Source organism: Adiantum capillus-veneris, chromosome 3 (genome assembly GCF_014529385.1).
Source record: "Adiantum capillus-veneris isolate H3 chromosome 3, ASM1452938v2, whole genome shotgun sequence".
In the NCBI taxonomy this organism is placed as follows: Eukaryota; Viridiplantae; Streptophyta; class Polypodiopsida; order Polypodiales; family Pteridaceae; genus Adiantum; species Adiantum capillus-veneris.
This window is the reverse complement of record NC_140933.1, coordinates 105,821,157-105,849,154: the sequence shown is the minus strand read 5'-3', so window position 1 is coordinate 105,849,154 and position 27,998 is coordinate 105,821,157. Positions and strand designations below refer to the sequence as shown.

The window sequence follows — 27,998 nt, the reverse complement described above, 5'->3', positions numbered from 1 at the left end:
TTCTTTTGCTACAGTACATGCAACATTAGTTCCCAGCCCTCTTTGCCCAAAAAAATTTGCAGGTTTGGTCGTTGATACAGTAACGGTATGAGCGTCGATACGGGCAACGGTATGAGCGTCAGAATATACTATACAAATACCGGTGTGTATAGTCTATTCCGACGCGATCTTGAAGGTTTATTCCCACGTAAGCTATACCGATGGTCATACCGACGCTACGATACCGGCATCTCTTCTGAGGCCTATTTCAATGCTTTTTAGTTTAAAAAGTAACTTCATTTCGTCGGTACCTGCGTCGATTTCTGCGTGACGTCTTGTAGTGTCTTCATCCACTATCCTTATTTGATGATAGCCACTTTTAAGGTCAATCCTACTGAAGTAGGTAGAGCCTTTTAGCTTATCAAACATACCTTCTACACCCAAGGCACAAGAAATTTGTTTTTGATAGTGATATGGTTTAGTGCTCGATAGTCCACACACATATGGTATGTACCATCTTTCCTTTGCACTAAAAGGACTGGAGAACAAAAGGGAGAGGAGCTAGGGCTGACCATACCTTTGTCAACCATTTCTTGTACTTGCCTCATGATCTGCTCTTGTTGAGCTTGGGAACTCGATAAGGAGGCTCGTTAGTCGGTGAGCTTCCTGGTAGGAGCTTAATTTGATGGTCATCATCCCCTCGTTTTGGAGGTAAGTCCATAGGGATATCATCAATGAGCACATCTAAGAATCCTTTTAGAAAATTAGACAAGTCTAACTCTTCTTGATTCCTACCATTTACATTGATGAAACTTTAAGACCTTTTAGAGACTCATTTGGAAGACAGTAGCCTTGAGATGTAAATCCCAAATCTACATATTTGTGGATAGACTCATGGGAGAGAAGATTCAAACTACACCATTTGGTAAGCACTTTGTCCTTTGCATCGCTTGCAAGGATTTACTTCATGATGGAAACTTGTAGAGTTTTCCATGTCTTTGGGGCTTCGCCGTTGCCACGAAGACTAGCCCACCATTGACGAGGTGATTTTTGGAAGTGCATAGCTACATGGTGTAGCTTGGAGGACTCCATGAAGCCCTCGTATTCAAAGGCTACATCAAATTGCTGGATGAAGGCCAATACTTTGTCGGTAGCACCAAAGGTGTCATCATAGATGATAAAACTCTTTCCTCCCTCTTTGAACTTCTTGAGCTTTTGTGATCTTTGCCATGCAGGGTAAGATTTATAATGTCCTCCCCTCTTGTATTCTCTCGAACAATAGCCATAGCTTTCCTCAAAAGAGGAGGAAGGTAAAGAAGAAGGAGAAGAGGGTGATCTGTTTCTTGCCCTTTTCTTCCTTTGTTTCCTCTCTTCCCTTTCGGAGTGACGAGGAGAAGGACTGTGGGTTGATCGTTTCCTCTTGGGAGGAGTTGGTGATCATCTAGATTTTCGTCTTCGTGGAGCCACGTCTTTCAAGGAACTTAAAGTTTCATTACTTTCTTGTTCTTTGGATTCCTCCTCTCAGATGGGAGAGATTCTTCTTTTGGGGGTCCCTTCAAGAGGCCTCCTAAGCTCTTTCTCCTCTTGGAGAGGAAGGGAAATCCCATAAGCGCAAATTTGTTGAGTAACTTCATGTGCAAAATCAAAGTTATCAATGTTCAAACCTTAGTTGCTACTCCTCTTAGCCTTTGAAAATTAGCACTTAAGTATCTACACCCACGGCTCGAATTGCTTAATTATAGAAAGCGGTAGAGTGGGTCTAATATTGCAGAGTTGCCGAGGGATAGCTCCTTTCAAACTTCTTATGGCTCAAAGCTCCCGAGGTGTGCACCATACCCCACATAGTGGGCTCAACAAAACCAAAAATAGATCCCAGTCCCACTTACCCTAATATAATTAACAAAATTAACCATTGATAGGCTACTTAAGGACCTCTCTTCTTACGCAAGAAAAGAGAAGCCAAATGCTCTGATACCAATGTAATGGAAATGTCCTATGAACTTTGAGAGTAGCGAAATTAGGAAAATTGGAGAAAGCATTTTTGTGAGGCTACTTTGAGAGCATAGAGGGTGAACTTAATTGATGGTAGCAACATAAACATAGTACTTAGCTAAATTGGCATGAACAATACTTTTGCAAGAGAGAGAGAGACTTTAGAGAACATGACAACAGTTGAAGACCGGATTTACGTGGAGCCGGTTGCCCCTCCAATAGGCATTTGTATTATATATTCTCCCATCAAGAGAGACTTGGTACAATACAATCTTTGTGTTCATTGTGACTTAGGTGATGCAATGAAGATGGAAAGCTTTATGTATCACGAGCATAACATAAACTTTGCAAAAAGAATTAACTATCCCAAGCCTCAATCCCAATGCCTCAAACACCTTCAAAGGTGGAGAGAGCTAGCGGAGAATGAGGGTAGGGAAGAGGAAGAAGAAACATTCCATGGGATAAAGAAGTAGTTCCTCACTTATCTCACTCTTCTTGCTAGCATACATAATAACCTAGTCATGAAGATGGAGAGGATGTCAAGCTTAAGCATTGAAGCATGGCTCTTGGTTGGATTTGCATTCCATAGCCAAGAGTGTTGGTGTAGGCTCTCAACTTCTCTACTAGCTTGGAGAAGGAGCTCTTGCACTTTGCACTTCACACCATGAGAGTGTGTGAGTGTGTGTGGGAGAGTATGTCCCCCAAGAAGCCCCCCTTCTTGCTTTGGTCGGCCCCCCCTTGTAGTTCATGCTTGAAGCTCATTGGACCCGTCCAGGCCTAGCCAATCACATGCAAGAGGCCTATCAAGCAAGAAGGGTAGTCTTGGGACAAGTGTCCCCCTTTCCCCTTTGAGAGAGAGGACTTGATAAATGCAAAAACAATTATTTAATCAACTAAATTATCATTGGACCCCTTGGGAGGCGAACTGATAGGCTTTAGGCAGACCATGAGGGCAACATGGATAGGGGCTTGACATGTGACCTTGATGCCTTTTGAGGCTTGGGCTTACCTTGTGTGTGTGTGTGTGTGTGTTCTCTCTTATCTCCCTAGCTTTACGGATCGCCCCCTCATGAGTAGGAAGGTTGTTGACTTTTAAAACACAAGCATCTTAGTCAGCAAGCACCACAAAGCACCTTATGCTTGGGTAGTGTTCACACAAGCACCTCAAGCTCCCTAGTCGGCAAGCACGACAAGCACCTCAAGCATCTTAGTCAGCAAGCACAACAATCACCTCAAGCATCTTAGTCAGCAAGCACGACAAGAACCGCAAGCTTGGGCCGTGTTCGCACCTCAAGCTTAGCCCTAGCTTACCTAAGGGAAAAGGACTTTTAACATGAACCTTTGGAGGTCTTCAATGAAGCTAATCCTAAGGTCTTCAAGCTCCATTGGCTAGCCTTTCTCTTTGACAAATCATCTCTCATTTTGACCCCTTTACCATTGGCCCCGTGTTGAGATAGGCCTGTAAGCACATGTCTATATTCTAACCCTTGTTTGTGTGTATTCTCTCACATTAAATGATCAATTTAATTGAGAAAATCGATTGGGTTGTTTAGATATTATATTTTATGTTTCTTAGCGGTTAGAGGATCCCTTTTTACCCTACGACATCATTCCAAGATGGATGACTAATCCATTTGGTGCTTGGGAGACATAGCTGCCGCCGCAAGCATGTCTACTCTTTAGTCCATTTCATTCTCCCAAGTAGAGTGTCAAATTCTACTAGGTGTTTGAGAGACTTTTCATAAAAAACATGATTTGAGCATGCATACTATTTAAATTTGTGCAAAATAAAAAGAGAATTAGCCTTATAAGACAAAAACATTGGTCATTTGAAAGAAATTTGTACATTTGCTTACTTTAATGTAGCATTGTAAGCATTGGCAAGGTTCACAATATCCTTAAGCTGTATTCCTTGCATCCATCTAGCATCTTAAAAAGGATAATTTTTGAACTTAATAAGATACCGTCGAATAATCTTACTATGTCGTAGTACCTTGTCTTCATGCCGAAGGATAGCTTCGGGTTGTAGCACCTCTTCTTGGTCTTTGATTTCGGGAGGGTCTTCAATAGTTGGTTCACTTGGTGGCTCTCCTTTGTAGGGCTTAAGTAGGTCACATGAAAAGCATTGTGTATGAGCCAATGGTTGGGCAACTTGAGTTGATAAACCATCTCATTGATTGGCTTCAAGATTTGAAAAGGACCATAATATCTTTTTATTAGTTTAGCATAATACTTTTGATGGCCCGTAGGATTTTTGCCCGTCGTTTGCCTCAATCGAGCCTTTGGAAACTTAAGTAAGACCCAATCATTTTTTTTGAACGTTAAGGCCCTTCTATGCTTATCAGCAGCAACTTTTTGCCTTTGTTGAGAGATGGATATAGCCTCCTTAATCTTTTGAAAATATTCTTCAAGGTCACAACTATACTCATCGACAATGAAGATCTTCCCATGTACTTTAAGTTGCAAGGGAATAGGTCTTTCCTCAATGATTTCAAAAGGTGCTTTTCCCGTAGAAGTATGTACAATATTATTGTATGCATACTCTACAAGAGGTAAGTACTTTTCCCATTGTGAGCTTTGATCTACTTCGATAACATAAGTCTTCAGTAAATCAAGTATCGTAAGATTGGCTATCTCACTTTGGTGATCCGTTTGTGGGTGATAGGCTGAAGAGAAATTCAATCTTGTACCTAGATTTTCAAATAGACCTTTTTAGAAATTACTGGTCATTCTAGGATCTCTATCTGACACGATGGATGTTGGAAATCCATGGTGTTTGAAAATCTGTGATATGAAGAGAGTTGCCATTTGGTGTGCCTTAATATCCTTTTTGACAGGAATAAAGTGTGCTTGCTTGCTAAACCTGTTGACTATTGTCCATATTCCGGTATTCCCATGGATAGACTTGGGTAATCCAAACATAAAATCCATGGATATACTCTCCCATGGTGAATTAGGGATTGGCAATGGTTGGAGTAATCTAGGTTGCTTCCCTCTATCATACTTGATCTTTTGGCATACCACACATTTTGAAACATACTCTTGTATGTCCACTTTCATGGTAGGCCAATAGAAGTACGTCTCTACTCCTCTGAGAGTAGGTTGAATGCCTCGATGTCCTGCATAGAGAGGAGCATTGGATTCATACATGACTTGCTCACGAAGGGAGTGGGTAACATATAGCCTATTGTCGTGGAGAAGATAACCATCCTGCAAGGTGAATGGTTTCTCTGGCATTATGTCTCTAAAGTCAGAGTCAGTAGCATACTCATCTATCATAGAAGATAGATCATTATGAGTTGCTATAGACACCGCATTAACTTTTGGTCATTGTGAAAGTGCATCGGCCACTTGATTGTGCTTACCAGCAATGTGAGCGATATGAAAATTAAAATGCAAAAGAAAATTAGCCCACCTTATTTGTTCGTCGGAAAGCTTGGTTTGCGTCATGAAGTACTTGAGACTTTGGTGGTCGGTTGTAGAATAAGTGGAGTCCCCAATAAATAGTGCTTCCATGTGTCTAGGGCATGTATAATAGCTAACATAAATGCCTAAGACCCATTCATCCGTATCGAGCCTTCGGCTATCATATGCTATGGCATGCCCTTCTTGAAGCAAAACTGCTCCAAGGGAATCACCACAAGCATCACATTGGACTTTGAGAGATCCAGAAGCATGAGAACTGGTTGGGAGGTAAGCTTCTCTTTGAGCTTGTCAAAAGCATTTTTCTCCTTAGCAGTCCATGAATACTTAGTTCTTCTTGGTTAAGTCATGTAATGGCGCTGCTATTGGAGAGAATTTTGCTATGAAGCATCTATAGTATGCACACATACCAATAAAGCTTCTTAGCTCATGTAGATTCCTTGGATGAGGCCATGCTTTTATTACCTCCAACTTTGATGGATCGTTCAGATACCATCTTGAGAGATAATATGACCTAAGTATTGAATCTCTTGAAGGAAAAATTCGCTCTTCTTTTGAAAGCTTGTTCTACCTCAATGCTTGAAAAATCAATTGGAGATATTGCTTATGTTCCTCAAAGGACTTTTAGTAGATGATGATATCATCAAAGAACACTCCAATGAATTTGTGGTAGGGTCTAAAGATTTTCTCCAATAGACGATTGAATGTGGATGGTGCATTGGTCAAGCCAAAAGGCATGACTAGGTACTCATAAAGACTAGGTACTCAAAAAGACCAAACGTTATACGAAACACGGTCTTTAGGATATTCTTTATCCACTATCCTTATTTGATGATAGCCACTTTTAAGGTCAATCCTATTGAAGTAGGTAGAGCCTTGTAGCTTATCTAACAGACCTTCTACCCGAGGCACGGGAAATCTATTTTGATAGAGCTATGATTTAGCGCTCAATAGTCCACACACATACAATATGCACCATCTTTCTTTTGCACTAAAAGGACTGGAGAACAAAAGGGAGAGAAGCTAGGCCTCACCATCCCTTTGTCAACCAACTACTTGAATGCCTGGCCGACTTGGCCTTAAAACTCCAACTGGAGAAGGAAGTCCAACTGGAGGAGGAAGTTCACTTCCAACTTACATCAACACTCAAAAGATTTTTTTGGAAAAAGATCAGTCTTTTTCCACAAGTATGGCTAAGCACTGATACTACCTGGCTTATGCCAAAAATAAAGACCTCTATCTATGATATTAAAAAAAAATGGCTCATTATTGGCATAGATAAAGCCTCAAACACTGCATCCTTTATATGTAAAAAATTGGCATTTGAGGCTGCCAGTTCAAGACTTAATAGTAATGACTTTATTAACTTGATTACTCTCCGCTTTGTGTAGCTACAACATTAAACAATGAATAATCAGGACTCGGTTATAGTCATGAATCTCTGAAAATTCCTGTACTCTTCCCAACATATAAGAATCATAAGCATAAATTTAGATGGATTTCTAACGCTTCAAAAAGCCTGTTCTCTTGTGTTACGAATGATATCACCCACTGCTTAAATTTTGTCCTACTAGAAATCGAAAATATCTGTGCCATCAAACACAGAGATATAAAGAGATTCAGAAATGTAGATTATTGCCCTTTTTGGGTCATAAAAAACGCAGCTAAGGTTTTTATCAACCTCCCAGAAAGCATTTACTCTATCTTCACGGCAGACATAACTCAATGCTATGAAAATATCCCTTTAGATGGGCCATTTGGGCTTATTTATACCTTATCGTGTCTTATAAAGATTGCCTTTTCCCACAGAAAGGAACTTGGGTATACATGCATCTCACGAAAAGGGAATAAAGGATGGGTAAAAAAATCGAATAAATCTGCACCTTTCATCTTCAAAGAGGAAGATCTATATAAGTATATCTTTTAGCTACTGAATAACAGCTGTATCCAATTAGGTAATACCTGCTACAAACAAACTCTAGAGATCCCAATGGGTTTTGCATGCTCTCCGATTATGTGTAATCTTTATCTCTGTTACTTCGAATATCAATGGCTCCTAAAAATATTAAATAACCCAGCAAGTAATTTGTTACTCACACACTTTGCACATTCATTCAGATTTATGGATGACCTATGTAGCATCAACAACCCCATATTTGAGATTACTCTTAAAGATATTTATCCACCTTGCTTAAGTATTGAACCTACATTCTCTGAGAGAGTACTATGGCATGATAAATGGATCATTTCTAGAACACACTTCCTGAATATTGAGTTTACTTTAACTTCCCCATTTTTGGGATACTTTTATACTCTTTTTTTTTGGAAAAGAGAAAAGCTTAAGCTTGTGTCCTCTGAATTTACGAAGAAAAAAAGCAATAGACCGTACAAAAATTCTCTACACACTTGTCTAGGAATGCTTTTTCTTATAATGTATGCCTCTTCCGATTGTTTTAGAGCATATGAAGAGATCGAAAGTTTGATTACCAAGTTCATTAAGAACGGGTTTACAAAAAAAGACCTTGTTGCATGCATCTGCAACTCCTTAGAAAAACACAACTGGACCTACCTTAAGTTTTGACTTACAAAATCTGATAAGTCTACTTAAATCAGAATAAATCTAACCTCAACATAGCTTGTTGCAAACTAATACAAACACTTCTTGAGGTGGTAGGCCCCTTTTCTATGGGGTCTACTACCTCATAGGATAAGGTGCCTGGGAATGGGTGGGCACACACACACACACACACACACACACACACACACACACACACACACACACACACACAAAATAACATGAGGTCTTTCAATTGACTCTTCTATTAAATTTGACAAAAAGAAGCCGGGCTGATAAGTATTTTGGGAACCCCTCATCTACATCTCTATTAAACCGCCCATTACATGATCACACAAACAGCTGTCGTAGTAAAAGCAGGTGTTTGGACGCTCTGCTAAAGGCAAGATATGAGTCTCCAAGACTAACCCATACTCCCGTGTGCGTGGGGTACTGTTAAAATATCCTCTTAATAGATGACCATAACTACGATACAAAAACATCTTATGAGGTGGAAGGAATTGGGCTAGCAGGTATAACCGCTTAGAAAAACCTGGCTTCAATGAATGTTCTATGTAATAATACTGTGGCCGTAGGCCCAGAGCCTCACTTACCATTGCCGATCTGATATTGTTCCTAAAATGCTCGCGACCCCAAATGGTTACACGAGTCACTCGGTTCTGATATGACCACCATTTAGTTTGGGACACAGAGGTTCCTAATTGCGGGAATAGATGAAGTTCATAACGGCGTAAAGTAGCTCTCCGAGTAGATTCACTTGATTGATAAAGGTGTGCTGTTGTTATGGAAAAAACTAGTTCTCGATTGTAGGCCATTATTGGATAAACACACGTGAGGAGTAAATAAACGGATATGTAAATTACTTGAGTACAGTTACTCCTTACTGTTACCTTGGACGTGGTTATGTATAAATGTCATGTGGCTTTTATAGACCCACCTTTTGACTTCGAGACAGAATTGGAAATAATAAATGATCACAAAAAAGTGTTGTTGCTATGTAGTGCATCTCACACCGTTAAGACCATGGCAGGTATAATGTACCCTAGTGGATGGCTGCATGACATAAGCTAATTGTAAGGTTCTGTTGAATTGATAACAGGGTGTGTGGGATCAACCTGGGCTAGGTACAAAAAGCTCGTAAGGTGTTTCGAACCGGGTATCGACCGCATAAGTTTTTTTGGTTGGTAGTCATAGTGTGACTTGGTACTATAGGACTTGACCTTGCTTTAAATTAAAAAAAATCTCTCTATACACTCAGTAGTGTTTTAAAGCTTCTCTGCATTTGTGTTGGGCTTCCTGCAACACACCACTGCCTGTGCTAGGGTTGAGTTGGCAGGTGATTGTAGCAGCGGATGTTGGGGCGACTTGGTCTAGATCAACCGGATCTTTTGCTGGGGATAATCCCAGAGTATCTGGCCCGTATGGGCGCCCTCTAGTGCGGTAGCTGGTCCGAGTCAGTGGCGGATCTGCTCCCGATTTGCTTCAGCAAGTATAAATTGCCTCTTAAAAAGTGAGTACTCTTACTCACTTAGCATCGTGCTGTAGTCACCTGTGCGTGTATTCTATACTGTGTGGGTTAGAAGCTATTTTCTACTGTGTGCTCAATCATGCCGAAAAAGAATGGGAAGGAGATCGTGGAAGCTTCTTCGTCTCCTAATCTACAGGTTAAACAAAAATTCTTTCTTGCTCTCGAGAATGTCTAAAAATACTGTGAAGCTTTGCTGAGACTGTTTTGAGAAGCTGTAAAAAAACCAGTAATTATTTTTAAAATAACCTGTTCCGAATACTGACCGTTCTTGTGTATGGGGTGTAATATGAGTTGTAAGATTGGTTTGCTTTGGGAATGATGCAAGTTATGGTTCTCTTTGACTAATGTTGTAAGGGTCCGTGAAATAAGCGGAATGGGAAATACAAAAATGGTTCTGTAAGCTAGTTTTTTGGATAAGATAAGTTTGACCCTATCGGGTAAGGAATAATATGACTTGAGTATGTCTAAATATATGGCATGATTTAGGATCGGACTGCATTATGTTTGTTTGGAAATAGTAAGGTTAGATGGTGATTATTCAATTTTTATATAAAACAAAGCTACTTGATGTATGTATAGATGGTCTTTGCATAGAGCCAGAAATTCACAAATATTAAAAAAAATCTAAAAAACAGTGAGCAAGTAATGTCGGAGACCTATGTCAGCTGTAATACTAAGGCGGTCGGAGTACACTATGTACATGGGCTGACCTCAGACTGATTCAATTCATAGTATTGGTATCGAAGTTTCGGAATTGTCTAAAGAGACTTTGAATAAACTGAAGACTGTTTTCAGATTTGTGTCCATATTGGATGATGCTCTGGAGGTATTGTATGTGTTTTTTACTCGCTCGTTTTTTTTTGTATTACAGCACTAGATGGAAGATGAGTGAAAGTTTCCTTTGCTAATCACAGATTCAACCTATTGACAAATTTCTGATGGCTGAGACTGTTTGACCTTGGGTAATTCAAAAAAATAAGCTTGAAAGTATACTTATAAATTAAACACAAAACAGTGAGCTGATGGTTCTGTTACCTTGGTAAGTTGGAATACCGATGTGATGTAGTGCTCTAGGTAAGGTAACAAATCCTGGCATGATTTGGTTGTTCTTACTGAATCGACAAAAGGTTATTCTAAAATTACTGATTACTGGTGTCAAAAGGTTATGTAAGGTTTCGCATACCCGATTGTAGGAGTAAATAATGTTTTTTCAACTTAACTCGACCATTTTTTACAAGTTAGACTGATCTTTTTTACCAGTTGCCTATTGGACTGAATCGGCTAAAAAGGTTATTTTGTATATACTGAGTACTGGCTTCTGGTATGGTGCCCTATATGCCGACTGCACATACTGGACCGAGGTTGAATAAAAGAAAGTTTCTAATTTACTGGTGTTTTTCATCATCATCATATGCTAGGAAGAATAGCGGTAGGTTCTGATTAACCTATCACTAGTTCAATGTGGTGACAGATTTTTGATGGCTGAGGTTAGGTCGAACCTTGGCTACTCAATTCTTTTTGCTTACCTTCTTCTGCTGGCTTCTTTTTCTCATTCAAAATATATAGGCACTTGTCCTTACCTACCATCTTGCTAGTAGGTTTGATCTCGATACTATAGGGTAAATCATATAGTGACCTTAAGTGGATCCTGGCTGGTTAATCTGATGTTTTTAAATAACAGACGTTTTTATTTTACCGATTTTACTAAAATGATACTCTGAATTTATAGATTACTTCTAAGTTATTGCCCTGGTTTCTGATATTTGATAGGAATGAATGCATTATATGGTAGATGAGTATGGCATATAGTTCCCTCTATCTGGGCATGACCGGAGGATTTTTTTCGGATTGAGTCTAAGTTGGCTCACTGTGACTAAGTAGTCCAATATATTGTAGTATACATCTGTTAGCTGGCATATGGCAACAGTAGGAGTGACATAACATAATAGTAAGGATTTTTGGGAATAATGGTTATGAAATTTCTCTAAGAAAGGGGTATCTCCGTTAGGTAATAAGTGGTAAATACTAAAAGTTTCTTTTGGGGATATCCCAGCCCGATTATAAAACTAGTTCCGAATAAAAGGTTCTATTACAAATGTTGTTGATATACAAGGAAGTGGGTAGTTTTGATCTGGCTTGAGACTACTTCAAATGGAATATAAGTCACTCTTATCTAGTTAAGGATGAAGTTCTGGTAATTTTTTTAAAAAAACTCCTTTAAAACCTTAAGATTGGTAAAAGAAATGCTTTTTGAGAAAAAATAAATCAGAATTTATGGCTGCTCTATGGGGTTGGGTACCGTCTGTATCAGATTGGCAGAAAAGCCAAGGATCTTCGTTGTTTAAAAAGAAAAAACCTTTTTTTTATCAAAAAGAACAAATTACAAGTTAAGAACTATGTTTTTTTTATGGTGACATCGATAACAATTGGGATGCCCAGCATCACCTGCGTACAGTCACGTGCTAACGAACTGTTTTCTTGTGGCTATGGGTGCAGGTGAGGGCTACCTTCCTTGATTAAAATGTCTAGTTCTTAACAAATGGTGGATCTCTTAGTGTGACACAAAATTTCCCAGACTTTGGGTTTATGGATTCTTGAGCTGTATTTTGTTATCGTCATTACCTTGTAGAAAATTTATTTTCAACTGCAAATAAATTATTGTGCAAAGCCACTGTACTTTTCTAGAATTGTTAGTCTATGAACAGTTAGTGTTCGTTTGCGTGTATATATATAGATTTAGGACTGCTACACACACACACACACACACACACACACACACACACACACACACACACACACACACACACACAAGGTTTCCTTAAAAAAAAAACTTGCTATTGAGTTCTTAATATAATACATGCATACTGACATACTCTTTAAAAAAAATCATTACTCTCTCTTGAGATTCCCCTTTGGCTAAGGTTAGTAATTGACTAATATTAATAAAGCCTCATTGTTGAGTATTCAGAAGGGATCTGTGTGTGTGTGTGTGTGTGTGTGTGCGCGCGCGCGCGTGTGCAGTGGGGCTTCACGCCTTGGCTATGGTGGATGTGGAGAAAGGCTAACTCCATGCAAATTGTAGCTAGCTTCGAGTATCTCCAAAGATTCTATGTATGTATGAATTTTCCAAAATTGTAGATACATACTAGAAACTAAATTTTTCCACTCGGATTGTTTCATGTATGCTTCCTTCTTTGGCAACTGAAGCTTGCATTGAACGGCTATAAATGGGTAGATCTTGTTAGTTCGTTCTAGTAGGTTAGTCCTATAATGGTTTTGTTTTGGATTGTATTAAGTGGGAGAGACTCAATAATGCCTTTTTTTAAAGTTTTTTCTATTTAATAAAAGAAGAGAAATTGAATTAATTAGAGGAGAAAAGAAGTACAAAGGCCCCTAAGGGTAGGGTAGGGACGCAACCCTGGCCAAAAGAGAGAAGGCCTGAACAGAAAGGGAGCATCAATGAGAATTACGAAAAGAAAGATAATAATTGGAGATAGCTTTGAGTCTCTTGGGATCATAAAAAGATAAAATCATATATCTGTATCTTTGCCATCTGAGCTCCTTTTGTAGACATTTGAGGTCACAATAGGCAACATGAGAAGAGTGGCTAATCAATTCCATCATTACATCTCTAAAACCAGTAGCTAGGGGGTGAGATGAACGTGAAAACGAAGTGCCAAACACTGCTTTGTTCCACTCAATCCAAATTTGCCATAGAAGGGTTTCTCTCATACAAGTCCATATAAAAATAATTGTGAACTTGCATTCACCGATTAAGATAGACCTCCAGGTTAACTTTGAACTTTCAACAGAGCATGCCACTTGGAAATCTCTTTTGTTGTATTTACAATTAATGAACAAATGAAACAAAGTTTCCTCATGAACTTTACATCTTCTGATATGCCATAAGAGACACCAATAGCTTTTGCCTTTGAACCTGTCTAGACCCCCTAGTGTAATATGAGCCACAACAAGCAGTTATGCTTAATGGAGAGAGGATATGCCCATATGCATTGAAATCTGTAGCTCCATTGCTTATCATTCCAAGAGACACCCCACGTTTTGTTAAGCTTTGAGATCGGTTGTTAGTCCATTTTTCCAAAGTTCTGTTGCATTCATAGATGTTTCTATAGACCTTGAACAGAGAAAAAGAATTGCCCTTGAGTAGCATTGTGAAACCTTTTGCATTGTCTAAAATATGCCAAAAACCACCTTAACACAACCTTGAGAAATCTAAAACTGGTGTAAGAGCTCTCGGTTTTGGAGAGCCAAGCACCCTCCTTGAACACATCCTTCCAACACTTCAATCTTGCTTTAAAACACTTGTTGGCCCTTATGGTTAAACTCTAGCCATTGACCTTAGCTTGCCAACCAAACCATATAGAGTCTTGCATCCAAAATGAACCCTAGGAAGACTATTCAATGGGAGGAGTCTATTTAACTTTTTTGTTATTCCAAGCTTTCCAAAACCTGCACACAAGGTCAGAACCCCTAGGGGTAAAGTTAGCATTGGAAACCACCAATTCCTTCAAGGTTAGTCCATTCCAAGCTTTGTATCCCTTCAGATGGAAGTTTTTCATATTTCTTCGAATAAACAGTGCCCAAAAATCTGAAGAAGTGGAGGCTCTCAAAATCCATTTTCTTGATAACTTGTTGGATAAGTGTTGAATGTTCAAAATGCCCAACCCTCAAAACTCTTTAGCCTTACAACATGACCGCCATGCAACTTTAGGAACTCTACTGACAAATTTAGTGCAGCTCCAAAGAAACCTTCTTGCCAGTGTAAAGATTTTGTTCACCTGATACTACGAAGGCTTCCAACAAGCTAAAAAATAGACAAGGGAAGTAATTAGTGATTTAAGACAAATACCCTAACTGAAAGGTTAGACTGGTGATTCTCCTAGGAAAATAATATTTTCTTGAATTTTTACAAGACCCATTTCCATCTTTGGTTGAAGGATACATAAACCCCATAGGGATTCCAAGCAGTTTGAATATTTTCCCATCTACAATAGGTTTGAATATAGCTTGAGAAACTATGAGTGGACAAGTGCCTTCAAAAGCTCTAAAACCTGTTTTAGACTGGTTGATAACTGAACCACTTGCAAGACAAAAGAGGTTAAGGCACTCCCAAAAGCTTTCAATTGACTGGCTACCATTTCTCACTAATGCATTGGTATCATTTGCAAATTGTTGGAGAAAAATGTGATAAGTTGCCCCTTCAATACAAATTCCATTTAGTTTGCCCTGATTGATTAAGCATGTCCTTAACTAGCCATCCCAAAGCATCATATGAAATTGCATACAGCAAGGGGGACAAAGGACAACCTTGTGTAATAGACTTGTGCAAAGGGATAATATCAGTGAAGGCCCCATTGAAAGAGAGTCTAGCAACAACATTCCCAAAAAGAAAATGAGCAAATATAATGAATCTTCTGTCCAACCCCATATCATGCATGCTTTGAAGAATGAAATCCCACTCTATTTTATCATAGCTTTGTCAAAATCAATCTTGAAGAAAATGAAGTTGTGGTTTATTTCTTCAACATACTCAATATCCTCCCAAATAGATATAATGGCATCCAAGATGCATCTTCCTTTGATAAAACCTTTCTATTCTTTCATGATAAATTGATCCATGAGGGGACTTAGTCTTCTTGCTAAGGCCATAAAAAAAACATTTATACAAAAGTCAGGACATGTAATTGGCTCCAATTTGACAATTCCTCCCTTGAGCCCTTCTTATGAATAAGTTTATGACACTAGCATTGATTGAGGGAAACATAGCTCCAAGAATTTCTCCTTGCTTTCTATTGGTTTTGGTTTTCTTCCAATAAAGACTAGCTTGCAAGGGTCTAATTATCTGAAGGTTTTGACTTACAATTGTGGGCCATAATATTATTCTTTCCCTATTGTTATGTTTTTATTAAGTGCCAAAACTGTGTGTGCTATCTTTATCTGTGTGCAAAATGGGTAGCTATCAATTTTGTAGTCAACAAAATCTCAATATGTACACGTTTTTAATTGCATATATACATGTTTATATCATTGTAAAAACTTTGTATGCATAATATCATATTGGCATATGCATACGTATATATCGGACAAGATTCAACACACACATTGATACAACTCAACGAGTCTTGAACTCATGACCTGTTAGTGAAGAGGGAACTAGTATAACCCATCTACCACGAATGAGAGAGAGGAGAGAGGAGAGAGGAGAGAGAGGCGCAATGTGGGTGTTGATTTAGAGTGCGGTAGACTCCCAGCAACAGGCCGTTTCGAGGGAAGAGTGGTGACAATCAAGCAAGCTCACGTACGATCGCAAAACAAGCCTGGTTTTCCTCAACACCTACGTTGCTTGTCTCTCTCTCTCTCTCTCTCGTCCTCATCTTCTCCTGCGTTGCTGGGATTTGGCCCAATCTTGAGAAAGAAAGCGCATCCTGTAGAGAGCTTAGAGGCAATCAATGCGAGCGCTTTCGTGGGTGCTGCTGCTGAATTTCGCTGCGCTGGGATTCTTGTCTCCTTAAGTACCCACACCATGATAAAGGTATGCATGCAGCTCTCTCTCTCTCTCTCTCTCTCTCTCTCTCTCTCTCTCTCTCTCACACACACACACACACACACACACAGCTTTGAAAGCCTCTTACCGTCTCGGGGCAAAGCTGTAGAGCTTCAATGATTAAGTACACCTCATGTGGGCATGTGTATGTGTGTATATACATTCAGAGCTAGCTCTATAAAAGCCTAAGAGGAACATGAATGTGGTCCTCCAACGCCAAAAAATGACTTGCTTCTTGCTCTCCAATGCTTCCCAATACACAACCAGCAATATCTCCTTTACATTGGTCTCTTTGGTGACTAACCATTTACGTCCCCTCCTGTGCACCTTGAAGAGACACACCCGCTTACATCCAATGCCAAACCATAGCTCTGAAAGCCCTCATGTTGTACATGGTCTCCACAAAATTGGAAACCTATTTGTGGTGGTTCTTCTGTGCACATTCGGGCTGGTGGAGTGCGCCCGTCCAAGTAAGTTCCATTTCGTGCATCACTTTGCCTGGATATGCACAAGAAGTTTTGGACAAATTCTCACAATAATTCCCACATTGTGACTTACCTCAACATCACGAGCTTCTGTGAGGGAGGCACTGCATACCTAGCTAGGTACGATTGGGGGCAGGGGATCGCCGGCCCGGAGGGGGGGCCAACGGTCCCCTGCCCCCAATCATACCTAGCTAGGTATGCGGTGCCTCTCGAGCAGAAGCTCATGATGTTGTGTATTGTATGAAAAACATTGTAACAGACTCCGTTTTCCTACATGAGAAAATTTCTAAATCTTCTTGTGATGGGAGCTTCAATGCTAATGCTTTTGCATGCACCACACAAATACTTTCACCTTTGCACATTGCTGACATCCACAAGGGAGAGAATGTGACATTGTCTTGAGTGCTGTTGAAGTTGCATGGTATAGTTTAACATGAAGACGATAGGATAAGCATGCTTGATAGAAAATCTATGTCACGAATTTGTGGGGTATTCACATATAACACAACTTATATGTATAACTAATTTCATTACGTTGTCGATTATTGGCATGCAGGGGATATGCCAACATATTACAACATCCTCAAGTTTGGGAAGCGGCCGGTGCAAGCATCGATTAAGGTAAGCGTGTTGGTAGTTGTATCAAAACCATATATAATATCTAGAATAGCAATGATTGAACTCATAAACATTAATGCTCAATTGGACATAGCTTGTAGTTCAGTGATGAAAGGCATAGATGCTCCTTATGGTGTTATGAATTTTGTCCTCGTCTACAAGAGCATCCTAGACGGCTTTACAGTTAAGCGCTTTTTGACTCAGTGGTGGTGAGACATTAGGGTGAAGGGGCCAATATAAGGCTGATTAAAATGTAGGAGCCAATAGAGGGAAATTCGAATTGGTATAATTGAATCTTCTACTAAGATTAATATTTTAAATGAAATTGAAGTAAAAAGATAGCTCATCCTCAATCTGTCCTCATTCCAAAGGCCATGCCCATCATGAATCCCAAATCTTCTGAAGGTAATTTACTTTCTATTTAATGTTGTCCTAGTTTGGACCTTGTCCCACTATTCGCCCCTTTACCGTACACGAGTTTGTGAATTGGGAGAGAGAAGTTTATGGATATAGAGGTTTCATTTGCGGTTTTGGAACACTTTTTCTTGGGTGCATAAGTAGGTAGTATATTCTCATCGCTAAAGTTGAGATTTGTGATTATGGTTATAGCTACTTTTGCACTACAACAAGCACATCTTGCTGGTGTTCTTGAGCAAGTCACCATAAAAATATGAGACAAGAAAATTGATTTAATCAATGCACTCTTTCAGTGTTGGAAATCCCCTTGAATTTTCAATCTTCTTTATTCTTGATGGGTTTTGCAAATGTGTGTACATGCAAGCGCTTTCACCCACACATGACATCCTAATGAAGCAAACTTTGAGAATTTGTTTTGTACCATAGTTAATAGCATAGGATTACTATGAAAGAATAATTTGCTTGCATAGTAAGGTTAGAAAACGCCATGAACACAAGAAGTTTTAGACAGATTCTCACAATAATTCCCACATTATGACTTAACGCAACATCATGAGCTTCTATGAGGGAGGCACGGCATACCTAGCTAGGTACGATTGGGGGTAGGGGACCGCCGGCCCGGTGGGGGGGCCGGCGGTCTCCTGCCCCCAATCGTACCTAGCTAGGTATGCGGTGCCTCCCGAGCAGAAGCTCATGATGTTATGCATTGTATGAAAAACACTGAAAAAGTCTCCCTTTTCCTACATGAGAAAATTTCTAAATCTTCTTGTGGAAGGGCTTGATTTTGTTGATGAACTAAATGTCGCTCTTAACTGAAAACTAATAGGGCAAGGATGAGCAAACACACAGGGCCACCTTTTGCAACTGACAATTTAGAGAGGAAAATTACATGAGTCACAAACACTCCATATAAGAAGGCTTGAATGTCATGCCAATATGGATAGGTTACATGGCTTTCTCCCCCCCCCCCTCCCCCCCCAATGGGACTTGGACTATGAAAATTATAAAAGACACTCAATGCCACACAAGCTACAATATAAACTCCCCTTACATTATGGAACCATGGTAGGACCAAGCTCTACTAGTTGTCTAGCAATGACTCCAAAGCATAAGGAAGAGGATCCCTTGTCCTCTAGAAGATTAGTAGTTATTGTCATTGTAGCCACTGCACATGGAGTAGACTTGATTGTTACTCCCTTGGTCCTCTTCATCTTCTTCTGCTATGGACTTTGCAATATCTTTGGCTAGGCGTGGTGCATCAATGATAGAAGGTGATGCCCTAGTTTGTGTGCCGTCAACTGATTATTTCTTTTGGGGAATTGCCCATAGGTTCTTTTCATTAAGTAAAAATTGAGCTTGTTTTTCCCAATATGGAGTGCTTCACTATTAAAGTTATCCAAGCTCTTTTCCCTCATTATGATTCATGGAGAGGTCTTAGCTCTTGGTGAATCTTCAAGGCTAGTGTGTATCTCCTTACACAAGCACAATGATCAAATTATCTCCATAGACATGGATAATTAAGTTAAACATTTCAATTGTGAAATATTATTCTTGGATGTGATCAATGAATGTAGATGAGAGAGAACATACCATTGACACAACAAGACATGCTATAAGTACATGAAGGATATATGTATGGCTAAATCATAGGCCAATATATACAATGAGAATGTGATGTTAAACTTGCCTAATATGCATGCTATGACTCAAGAAAAAATGTTGACAATGTAATATGGAAGAATTGAAGGAGCATGAAAGATGCTCCAATAATATTTTCCTTTGTGAGATAGCCGAAGGTAAGTCTAAAACACCTCCATCCCTTGCAATTGCTATTAAGGAGTTTTTCAAAGTACACTTTGGTATGGCCATGTTCACTACATATGGTGGACATAGAGTGGGTAGCCTTGAGCTCCACGCCAAGGAGAAAGACCCACTCTAAGCACTATGGTTGATGAAACCAAGCATAAGATCAAGATCTATAAAAAAGGCACAAGATGTTTATATATGAAGGCCACACTCTAATGCAACAAAATTCTCAATGCAAATCATATGAGGCTTGAAACAAGAAATCCACAAATCCATTTCATGACATAAAAAGAGAAAGTCCTTTTTCCTTTGATATGTAACCTCCTCTAGATGACTTGCCTCCAATGGGAATGTGTCGTTTTCTCTTTGATGTGGGATATCACCCCTAAGATGTGGATGACATGAACTTAGCACATCTAGCTCTTTTCCTTGAACATAGTCAACCCATGAGAGACCCCTCTAAAAAATTCCAGCCTCTTAAAAAGTTAAATTTAACGTTCTTTGGTGTCAATGTAGTTCAAAAGGGAGGGATTTGCTTGTGGTGTGAATCAAACTACTCAAACCCAATTTTAAAATCCATTCGCATGGACTACCAAGGTTGAGCTCCGTGCCTGAGCCACCTCCTAAAATAAGAGTGTGAGCCCTTGAACCTAGGAGTCCCACTAAAATAGAGTTTATGGGATAGCCAAGTAGACTATTGAGTTCATTGTGTGTGACAAGTGAAACATAACAATATTGCTCTATGTGTAGCAAACTTTTACACACAAAATAAAGTATTTGAGCTTCAAAAGAGATGAAAAATACAACACTATTTCCAAATGAATAGCATTTCATGGCATAACCACGTACAACTCTTAGTCACATGATGATAAAAAAGTCGTAAAAATACAATTGAAAGTAAAATATTACATAGTGACCATTGCCACTTCTTTTTTTTTGAGAAAAGAAGAACCGGTTAAAAATGGGGAAAAGATACAAGTGCCCTTAAGGTAGGATAGGGGCTATCCTAGCCAAAAGAGGGAAGGCCTGAAGGTGAAGGTAACATCAAGTAAAGGTATGGCATAACCACGTACAACTCTTAGTTACATGATGATAAAAAAGTCATAAAAATACAATTGAAAGTGAATTATTACAAAGTGACCATTGCCACTTTTTTTTTTTTGAGAAAAGGAGAACCGGTTAAAAAATGGGGAAAAGATACAAGTGCCCCGAAGGTAGGATAGGGGCTATCCTAGCCAAAAGAGGGAAGGCCTGAAGGTGAAGGTAACATCAAATAAAGTTAACAAAGGAGGAAAAATATCTAAAGATAGCACATACAAAGATAAGATAACAGATCTCCATCTTTGCCACCTAAGGGCTTTTTGCAACTCCTTAACATCACACTGAGAGGAATTAGTAACCAGACCATAGATCTCTTTCATAAAATCAATGAGGCTAATGGAGAGAGGAACCGTTGAAGGGGAGTGAAGGAGACCAAAAGAGGCTTAATTTCTTTCCAGTTAGATCTACCACAAGAAAGCACCTTTGAGACAGGTCCGTAGAGGGACATCTAAAAAGCTACATTCTCCCACCAATAAAGACTTCTTGCAACTAACAAACAAGTGTGAGAGAGTCTCTTCATGAATTTTGCACCTGCTACATATTCCATCTAAAACACCAATTCCCTTAGATTTTGAATCTGTCCATATACCTTGGTGAATAATGAGCCACATGAGACAACTATGTTTGATAAATAGAGGATAGTCCTATATGAATTCAAATCTATAAGACCATTGCTTGGCATTCCAAGAGACACCCCATTTACTATTGAGCTTAACAATCAAGGTTGGATCCATCTTGGAGTCTTTTCCTTTAGCTGCATAAATGCTTTGACAATCTTTGGAAAGAGAAAAGGGTTTCCCTTTGAAACATCTTTTCAAATTGACCTAAATGATTTGCACTTGTTCCAAAATCAAATCATCACATCCTTGGGAAATTTGAAATTGCTGAATCAATTCATCTTTAGTAAGCTAGACCATTAGGAAGAGAATGGGGTCTAGGAGGGCCTCTTTATTTGGCAATTTAAGGAAATCCAACCGTTAGTATTAAGAAAGTAATTGAAGGACAGCCTTTGAATTCAAACACGCAAAACGGTTATTTGAATTCAAATTTTTGCTCCAAAATAGAATTTAAAATCTAGCGGGTAAAACCATATCATGTAGAATATCTGTGGAAAGAGCTCAACGCATAGATTGTAGATCTATGATCTCTGCTCAAATTGGAGATCATGTATGGGAGTTATGGAAGGCCGAAAAAAACATAAAATCGTCCATCTCCTTTTTGGGGGGAAAAGTGCATCCTTTGACCACTCTTACACATCTCTTACACACCCACCATTCTTGCACACATGGCACATACCTATTCGTCAAAATGTCAATCACCTCCATAAGCTCATGGCAAATAAAGAGGCCCTCCTAGACCCCATCCTCTTCCTAATGCTCCTTCCTTGTATACATCTTTTCAGATCCTAATGCCTGATTTGAAGCATTTGTGTGCTCTTCTAGACATCTACCAACCCTTTGAGTGAGCATGCCAGCAATATGCTAGCCAAACAAGATAGAATCTTATAACCAGTAACCAAAAAAGAATGCCCAGTCCTTTGGAGGTACTGAGGTATCTTTTTTACAGTTCCAAGACTTCCAAAACCTGTAGACAAGGTCAATAACCCTAGGGGTGAAATTAGCATTAGAGACAAGAACATCTTCTAATGAGAGTCCATTCCAAGCTCTCTAATCCTTGAGATGAAAATTATATAGATTTCCTTTGATCCATATTTCCTAAAAGTCAGTGAAGAAAGAAGCTCTTAGAATCCACTTGCTTTCCAGCTTGCTTAATAAATTCGTAGATTTAGGATGCCCAAGCCCCCATGTTATTTATCTCTACAACAGGTCTGCCAAGAAATCGTAGGGATTTTGTTCAACTCTTCAGAAGTGCCCCAGAGAAACCTTCTTGCCAGGGAGAATACTTTATTCAATCGATATTGAGAAGTAACCAACAAGACAAAAAGAAGATCAGTGAGGATAATAGATAATGATTTGAAACAAAGCCTTGTAGAGAGATTAGCCTGATGTTTCTGCTAGGCAAATAACTTTTTCCTAAATCTGTCAAGCATCTTTGATTTTGAAGGAAATCTTAAACCCCATAGGAATGCCTAGCAGCCTAAAAATGTGACCATCCTCAATGGCTTTACATCTAGCTTGAGTGACAAATGTAGGACACACACCTTTAAAGACTTTGAAACCTATTTTTGCATGGTTGTTAGTAACAGATCCACTAGCCAAGTAGAATAAATTTAAGCATTCCCAAAAGTTCTTAATTGATTGTGCATCACTTTTAACTAAATTTTTTAACTAAATCATTAGTGTTATCTGTGAAATGTTGCAAAAAAACCTTATCAATAGAACCTTTAATATTGATTTTTGTCATTTTACCCTGCTGAAGCAAGTCGTTGACCAACCGGTCCAATGCATCAGATGATATAGCATAAAGTAGAGGTGACAATGGGCATCCCTCTCTGATATATTTGTGTAAAGGAATTGCATCAGTCAAAGATCCATTTATATAGATCCTAGTAGATGCATTGTCAAACAAAATGTGAACAAATCTAGTGAAACCTCTCCCCAAAGCCTTCTGTCTGTCATTTAGAGAGATGACCATATTAAAATCACCTATGATCAGAAGAGGGTTAGCAAGCTCACTGATTTTTGACCAAGTGGATATCCTTTCACAAATGGAGTTAGAATCATAAAGACAAACCACACTATAGTTGAAAGGCTCTTTAAGGGCTACACCTATCCGATGTCCCCTTTGCCCATATTGTATGTTAGTGATCAAATGTTTTTGCTTGTGAGCTATTCCAATAACATTACCACCCTTACCTGCAATATGGTTAGTGCAAAACCATTTATGGGACCTACTAGTCCTTTGAAGGTTGACATTAAGTGAAAACCATTTGACTTTAACAAATTGCAAGTAGATAAAGTCAAGCTAAACTTGATGGTTAGTCAACCATTTCTAAATGCTAATAGCCCTCTTAGGGTCAGTAAGACCTTTGCAACTAAGTGAAAGATAAAAAATTATCCGATTCATTTTTTTAAAGTTTTCGAGGGTTAAACTAAAGAAACTGAAGCTTTGTTAGGATCATAAGACTTCTCTTTCTTCCTCTTGGATTTGATGACTTAAAGAGGGAGAGTTGCTTCTTTTGATTGAGTCATAAGGATGTCAACTGAGTTCAAAGGTGGTTGAGTAAGCTTATTTATTTCCTCATTTTCATGCTCATGCAACTCTTTTCTGAACTCATCCACATCAAAAAATTTTACTGAACTCATCCCCAAGTTAACTGTCGGAGAGTTGATCTGAGTGGAAAAGACTGTGTTCTCCCTTATCAGAGTTCTCACATCAAAGTTATCAAAGTCGGAAGAGACACCCTTGTGAAGGGCTAGTAGGAGGAACCAAAGTATCAGTGTTAATAGGTGGTTTGACAGAATCACGTTGAGGTAGTTCTTTGTCCTTTTGTGGTTCATTAGAGGTTTGGGAGGTGGAAGCATTATCATGTGCATCATCAGCTCCCTCTGCAATAGAAGGATCAAAAACTTATCTAGAAATGCCCCAAATCTATTGACATACCTATTACCATTCTTTCTTGCAGGGGGTCTGTTTCTGTTGCTTCCTCTTCTATTTTACCTACTGAAACCCATGACTATGGTCCTTTGATTCCTTACCCTTGTTTTTTTCCTTTTGTACCTTGTTCACAAGATCTGGACAACCCTTAAGTAGTTGAACCTGTCTAGGGCCATGAAAACAAGCATTAGGAAAGTTATTATAATTGTATAGAGTCCTTAAGAGGAGCATCAATATCAACCTCTATAAGAAACTAAGGATCCCACTTGCGATTGATCCCATTGAAAGGTTTTTGGCCAAAAATTTACCAATTTGGGCACCTAATTGCTTCAACAAGGGAAATAATTCAATCGAGAAATCTGGGAAATCAACCTATACAAGCACCTTTGAGGGTTTCTTGCCCTTGCAATCAAAACCCCTATGCTACTTGAAGACAGACAGAGTAGTATTTCTAATGAATCATTGTCCCTTGCTTATTAATTGTAAAGCACCGTCAGCATCATCAAAAAAGAAGAAATGGTAATTGTCAGGCAAGCACTACACTTGGGATGGGAAAACATTTCTGGCCTCCCACTCTTGAGGATCCATTACAAAATATGGACTGGTGGGCTTAAATGGCTATTGAGGATGCAAGAGGACTATGGAGCTTTGAATGCGGTACTGTGACCGCAAGCACAAGGCATGCAACATCATTTCACAATTGCCCTTTCCCTCTTTTGTTCTATCTTGGCTCACCCAATCTTGCGTGCTGATCTCCCCCTTCTTCCTTCCCCTTTAGGGGGGATAGCATGGTGCTACACAATGCTTTGCTAAATTGGATTGTCTATAGTGAGGAGCACCCTTTTCCTAACCGTTTGAACACTCTTTAACACCCAACTACTCCCCATGGGGGTACCCCTAACCAGAGACCTTCTCATCAAGCTGAGCTAGGAGGTTATCTTCTTTTACATAGGCCCACTACTAAAGGGCCCATCTCCTTTGCACATGCTTTGCAGACTCGGCCCGGTTTCAACTCCCCTCGGCTATTCATCAGCTTCACCAACATGACCTCTTCAACTCCCTGACTCTGAGACCTGCAAGGCATTTCAAAAACTTCCTTGTCCATCCTTTTTCTCTCCAGAGAGCTCACCAGGTAAAGGTCAACCCCCTCTGCATAATGGTCATTTCTCATTGATCTTCAATGTTTGGCATAATATTGACAATCTTCAGCAAGGAGATTTAGATGTTAGGGGTAAAGTTATTTTATAATTCACAGAGGATAAACCCCAGAATGTTAAGGATCCTAATCAATATCAAGAATGTGTGGAACTATCACATAATGAAAAATCAAGTATTCCTCTTGAAGGAAACAGTAATGGGAAAGATCCTAAGCTGGGAGTTGGAGGGGAAGGTGGAGTTATAATGGGGGTCGCTAATCTAGAGAACTGGTTTACACATTTATAGGAGAGAGTTATTATTGGTTTATGCCATGGTCTCAGATTGCCACTTGAATTTCAATTTCATGATAACAAAATAAATAAAGTACACATGACATACTTTCAATTTCATATTTAACAAAATAAATAAAGTACACATGACATACTTTCATTTTTCACAAAAGATTTCGAAATGTCATGGCATTACAAATTTTCTTGTAGGACCCCTCTTAGCCTCTTTGTCTTTGATAACATCGTAGTGCCGTATTTCTAGTATGTCTTCATGAGTCCAACTTGCCAATGGTAGGTTCATATGCAACCCTCATCTTGTTCAAAAAGACTGTAAGCCAAGTAACCCATTGCTATTAGATATTGAAATAAAATTTTTGAACATTCCACATACAAACAATACCAAAAATTTGTGTTATAACATTTATTGGAAGTTTTATGTCTAGCCCTTGTTTTTTTGACATCTAATAGTGAAGTTAATGTTCTGAAAGCATTTTTGTTCTTATCTCCAAAAACATAGACATGCATCTCCACTTCTTATTGCATATCTAATCCCATACTTGTTAATTTTGTTTTATTTTTTTTTGTGTGAGCAAAAACTTTTTTCCAAGTATTGAATAGCTCAAAAATTCATGTAGTATGTTCCTATCATGAGAGTTCAATGTTGGAGGATTTTTTAAAATTTATAGTACGATCTCTTTTAAAGAGTCAGCAAGTTGTTTCAAAAGTATTTATAGATTGAAAAAGGGGAAGCTATACCTTGTGAATAATCAATAGAGGTATCATACAAGACTCTTGACACTCTCAAGCAAGAAGATTTTATCCCCTTGACATGGTTTATCCAGGTGCATCATGCAATAATGATAGGGTAGCATGAAAAGTTCCTCGCTCTATTAATAAACAATTAAAGTGAAAAGCTAACCATCTTTCTAAATTTTATTCAAATTATTTTGACTATGGTCCTAATTTCTTAGATTGCAAAATTGGCTAATGTGATGTCTCAAAGTTTTACTGAAATTGATTGTTTTTGTGGATATATATTGCACGATAAGAACTTTACATAGTTTCAAAAACACACGAATTCTTTTCCTAGTCACAACTGAGGCAACGTGTATAAATGATAGTGAACTTATATGCATGGTAGAATTCATATTATTATATTATAGTATAAAAGAGGATGTTAATAGAGATCATTATGTGTAGTGACATATTATAATTCCTTATTGAAATAATGATTCCTGCTTTGCGATGTGTATTTACAAAAATCTAAATTTTCATTACTCTGAATGAAATTCTTTTTTATTTTTTGTGTTGTGTAGATTTATGAGCATGAGAAACAAGAAATGCACTTCATCAGTAGGGTTGATGGTGTTTTAAACAAGGGGGAGTCCAAAAGAATGGCTAGCCTGATAGAAAACCCAATTGAAGATCCACAAGCTATGAGAACAACAAGATCTTTGCATGAAGTTCCAAGTGGCCCTGATCCCATTAGCAACAGAATTTCAAGCTCAAATTCATCAAACCATTTTGAAGGGAGTAGATCACCACCTATTGAAAAAGGTTTTAAAATAAGTCAACCTTGATAAGCTATTGTAATTTTTGTTTACACTCAACCATGATATATAAAATCGTGATCGTATTAAAGATGTAATCAATTGTTGTTTTATTCTCATTACCATGTTGAGCACATGCTTTTTTTTGCGTTGTTTCATTCTTATTAAAAATCTTGAGAGCATGTTCTTTACAATCTTGAAGCACATTTTCTTTTCATGTAAAGTGCACTTTAAACCAAAGCCTCTAAATAAAACATAGCAACACAATCAAGAAGTATGCAAGATTAGCCTTCATGTAGCTAGTGTAGCAAACGTAAATGAATGATGCCATGCTCCTACTCTTCTCGCTCACTCTAGGTACAAAATAGCAGGAAAACATTTTTCATGGATCCAAGGATCTATGCAATCTTCTTGATGCACAATTTGACAAAAACTACATCACTTGTTAACATTTGTTAACTTGGTCAATGATGTTGATTGAGAAAGCATATTTGTAACTCATATAGTCATGGATATGAGATGTGCAAGCTACACACAAGCATATAGACAAATGTATGCAAGCAGAAGAGGAGATGGGAGATGCAAGAGATAGCCAGAGAGAGATGACCTACACATTTGGTAGAGAGAGATGACCTAAGCACTAGGTACAATCTTCCCCCTTGAAAAAGTTAGCACCTCCTTTTTAATCATTAGTATCTAGCATAGGCACATAGAATGTGAGGCTTTGGATGCTTAAACCTTGCAAAACATAGCCCATTGAATGTGTCCATCATGCTTATATGCTAAACTCCAAACACCATAATAAAAACATAATCATATCATCAATATCCAAAATATTGAATTTTCAATTTTCATTACATTTCCATAATATATTTCGGGGGGAAATCATTGTCCTTGTGTTAAAAAAGCCAAACTAATCACAATAGTGGCCAACCACATACAAAATGTATTTATTTCCCTGGCATAGTTATTAA

General features: G+C 38.6%; 1 protein-coding gene across 1 annotated transcript; it reads left to right on the top strand.

Moving 5' to 3' along the window:
* The first annotated feature begins 16,084 nt into the window (after nt 1–16,084).
* LOC147461450 (uncharacterized) lies at nt 16,085–27,137 on the top strand. Its single transcript, XM_086500912.1, has 3 exons — nt 16,085–16,532; nt 17,104–17,168; nt 26,791–27,137. Exons 1-3 carry the CDS (start codon nt 16,259–16,261, stop codon nt 27,052–27,054), a joined length of 603 nt encoding a protein of 200 aa, XP_086357038.1. The 5' UTR covers nt 16,085–16,258; the 3' UTR covers nt 27,055–27,137.
* The last annotated feature ends 861 nt before the right edge of the window (nt 27,138–27,998 follow it).

Coding starts and splice junctions, on each gene's coding strand:
- LOC147461450 (XM_086500912.1), top strand. CDS start 16,259: ATGAATGTGGTCCTCCAACGCCAAAAAATGACTTGCTTCTTGCTCTCC. Junction 16,533..17,103: donor GGTGGAGTGCGCCCGTCCAA/GTAAGTTCCATT, acceptor ATTGGCATGCAG/GGGATATGCCAACATATTAC. Junction 17,169..26,790: donor CGGTGCAAGCATCGATTAAG/GTAAGCGTGTTG, acceptor TGTGTTGTGTAG/ATTTATGAGCATGAGAAACA.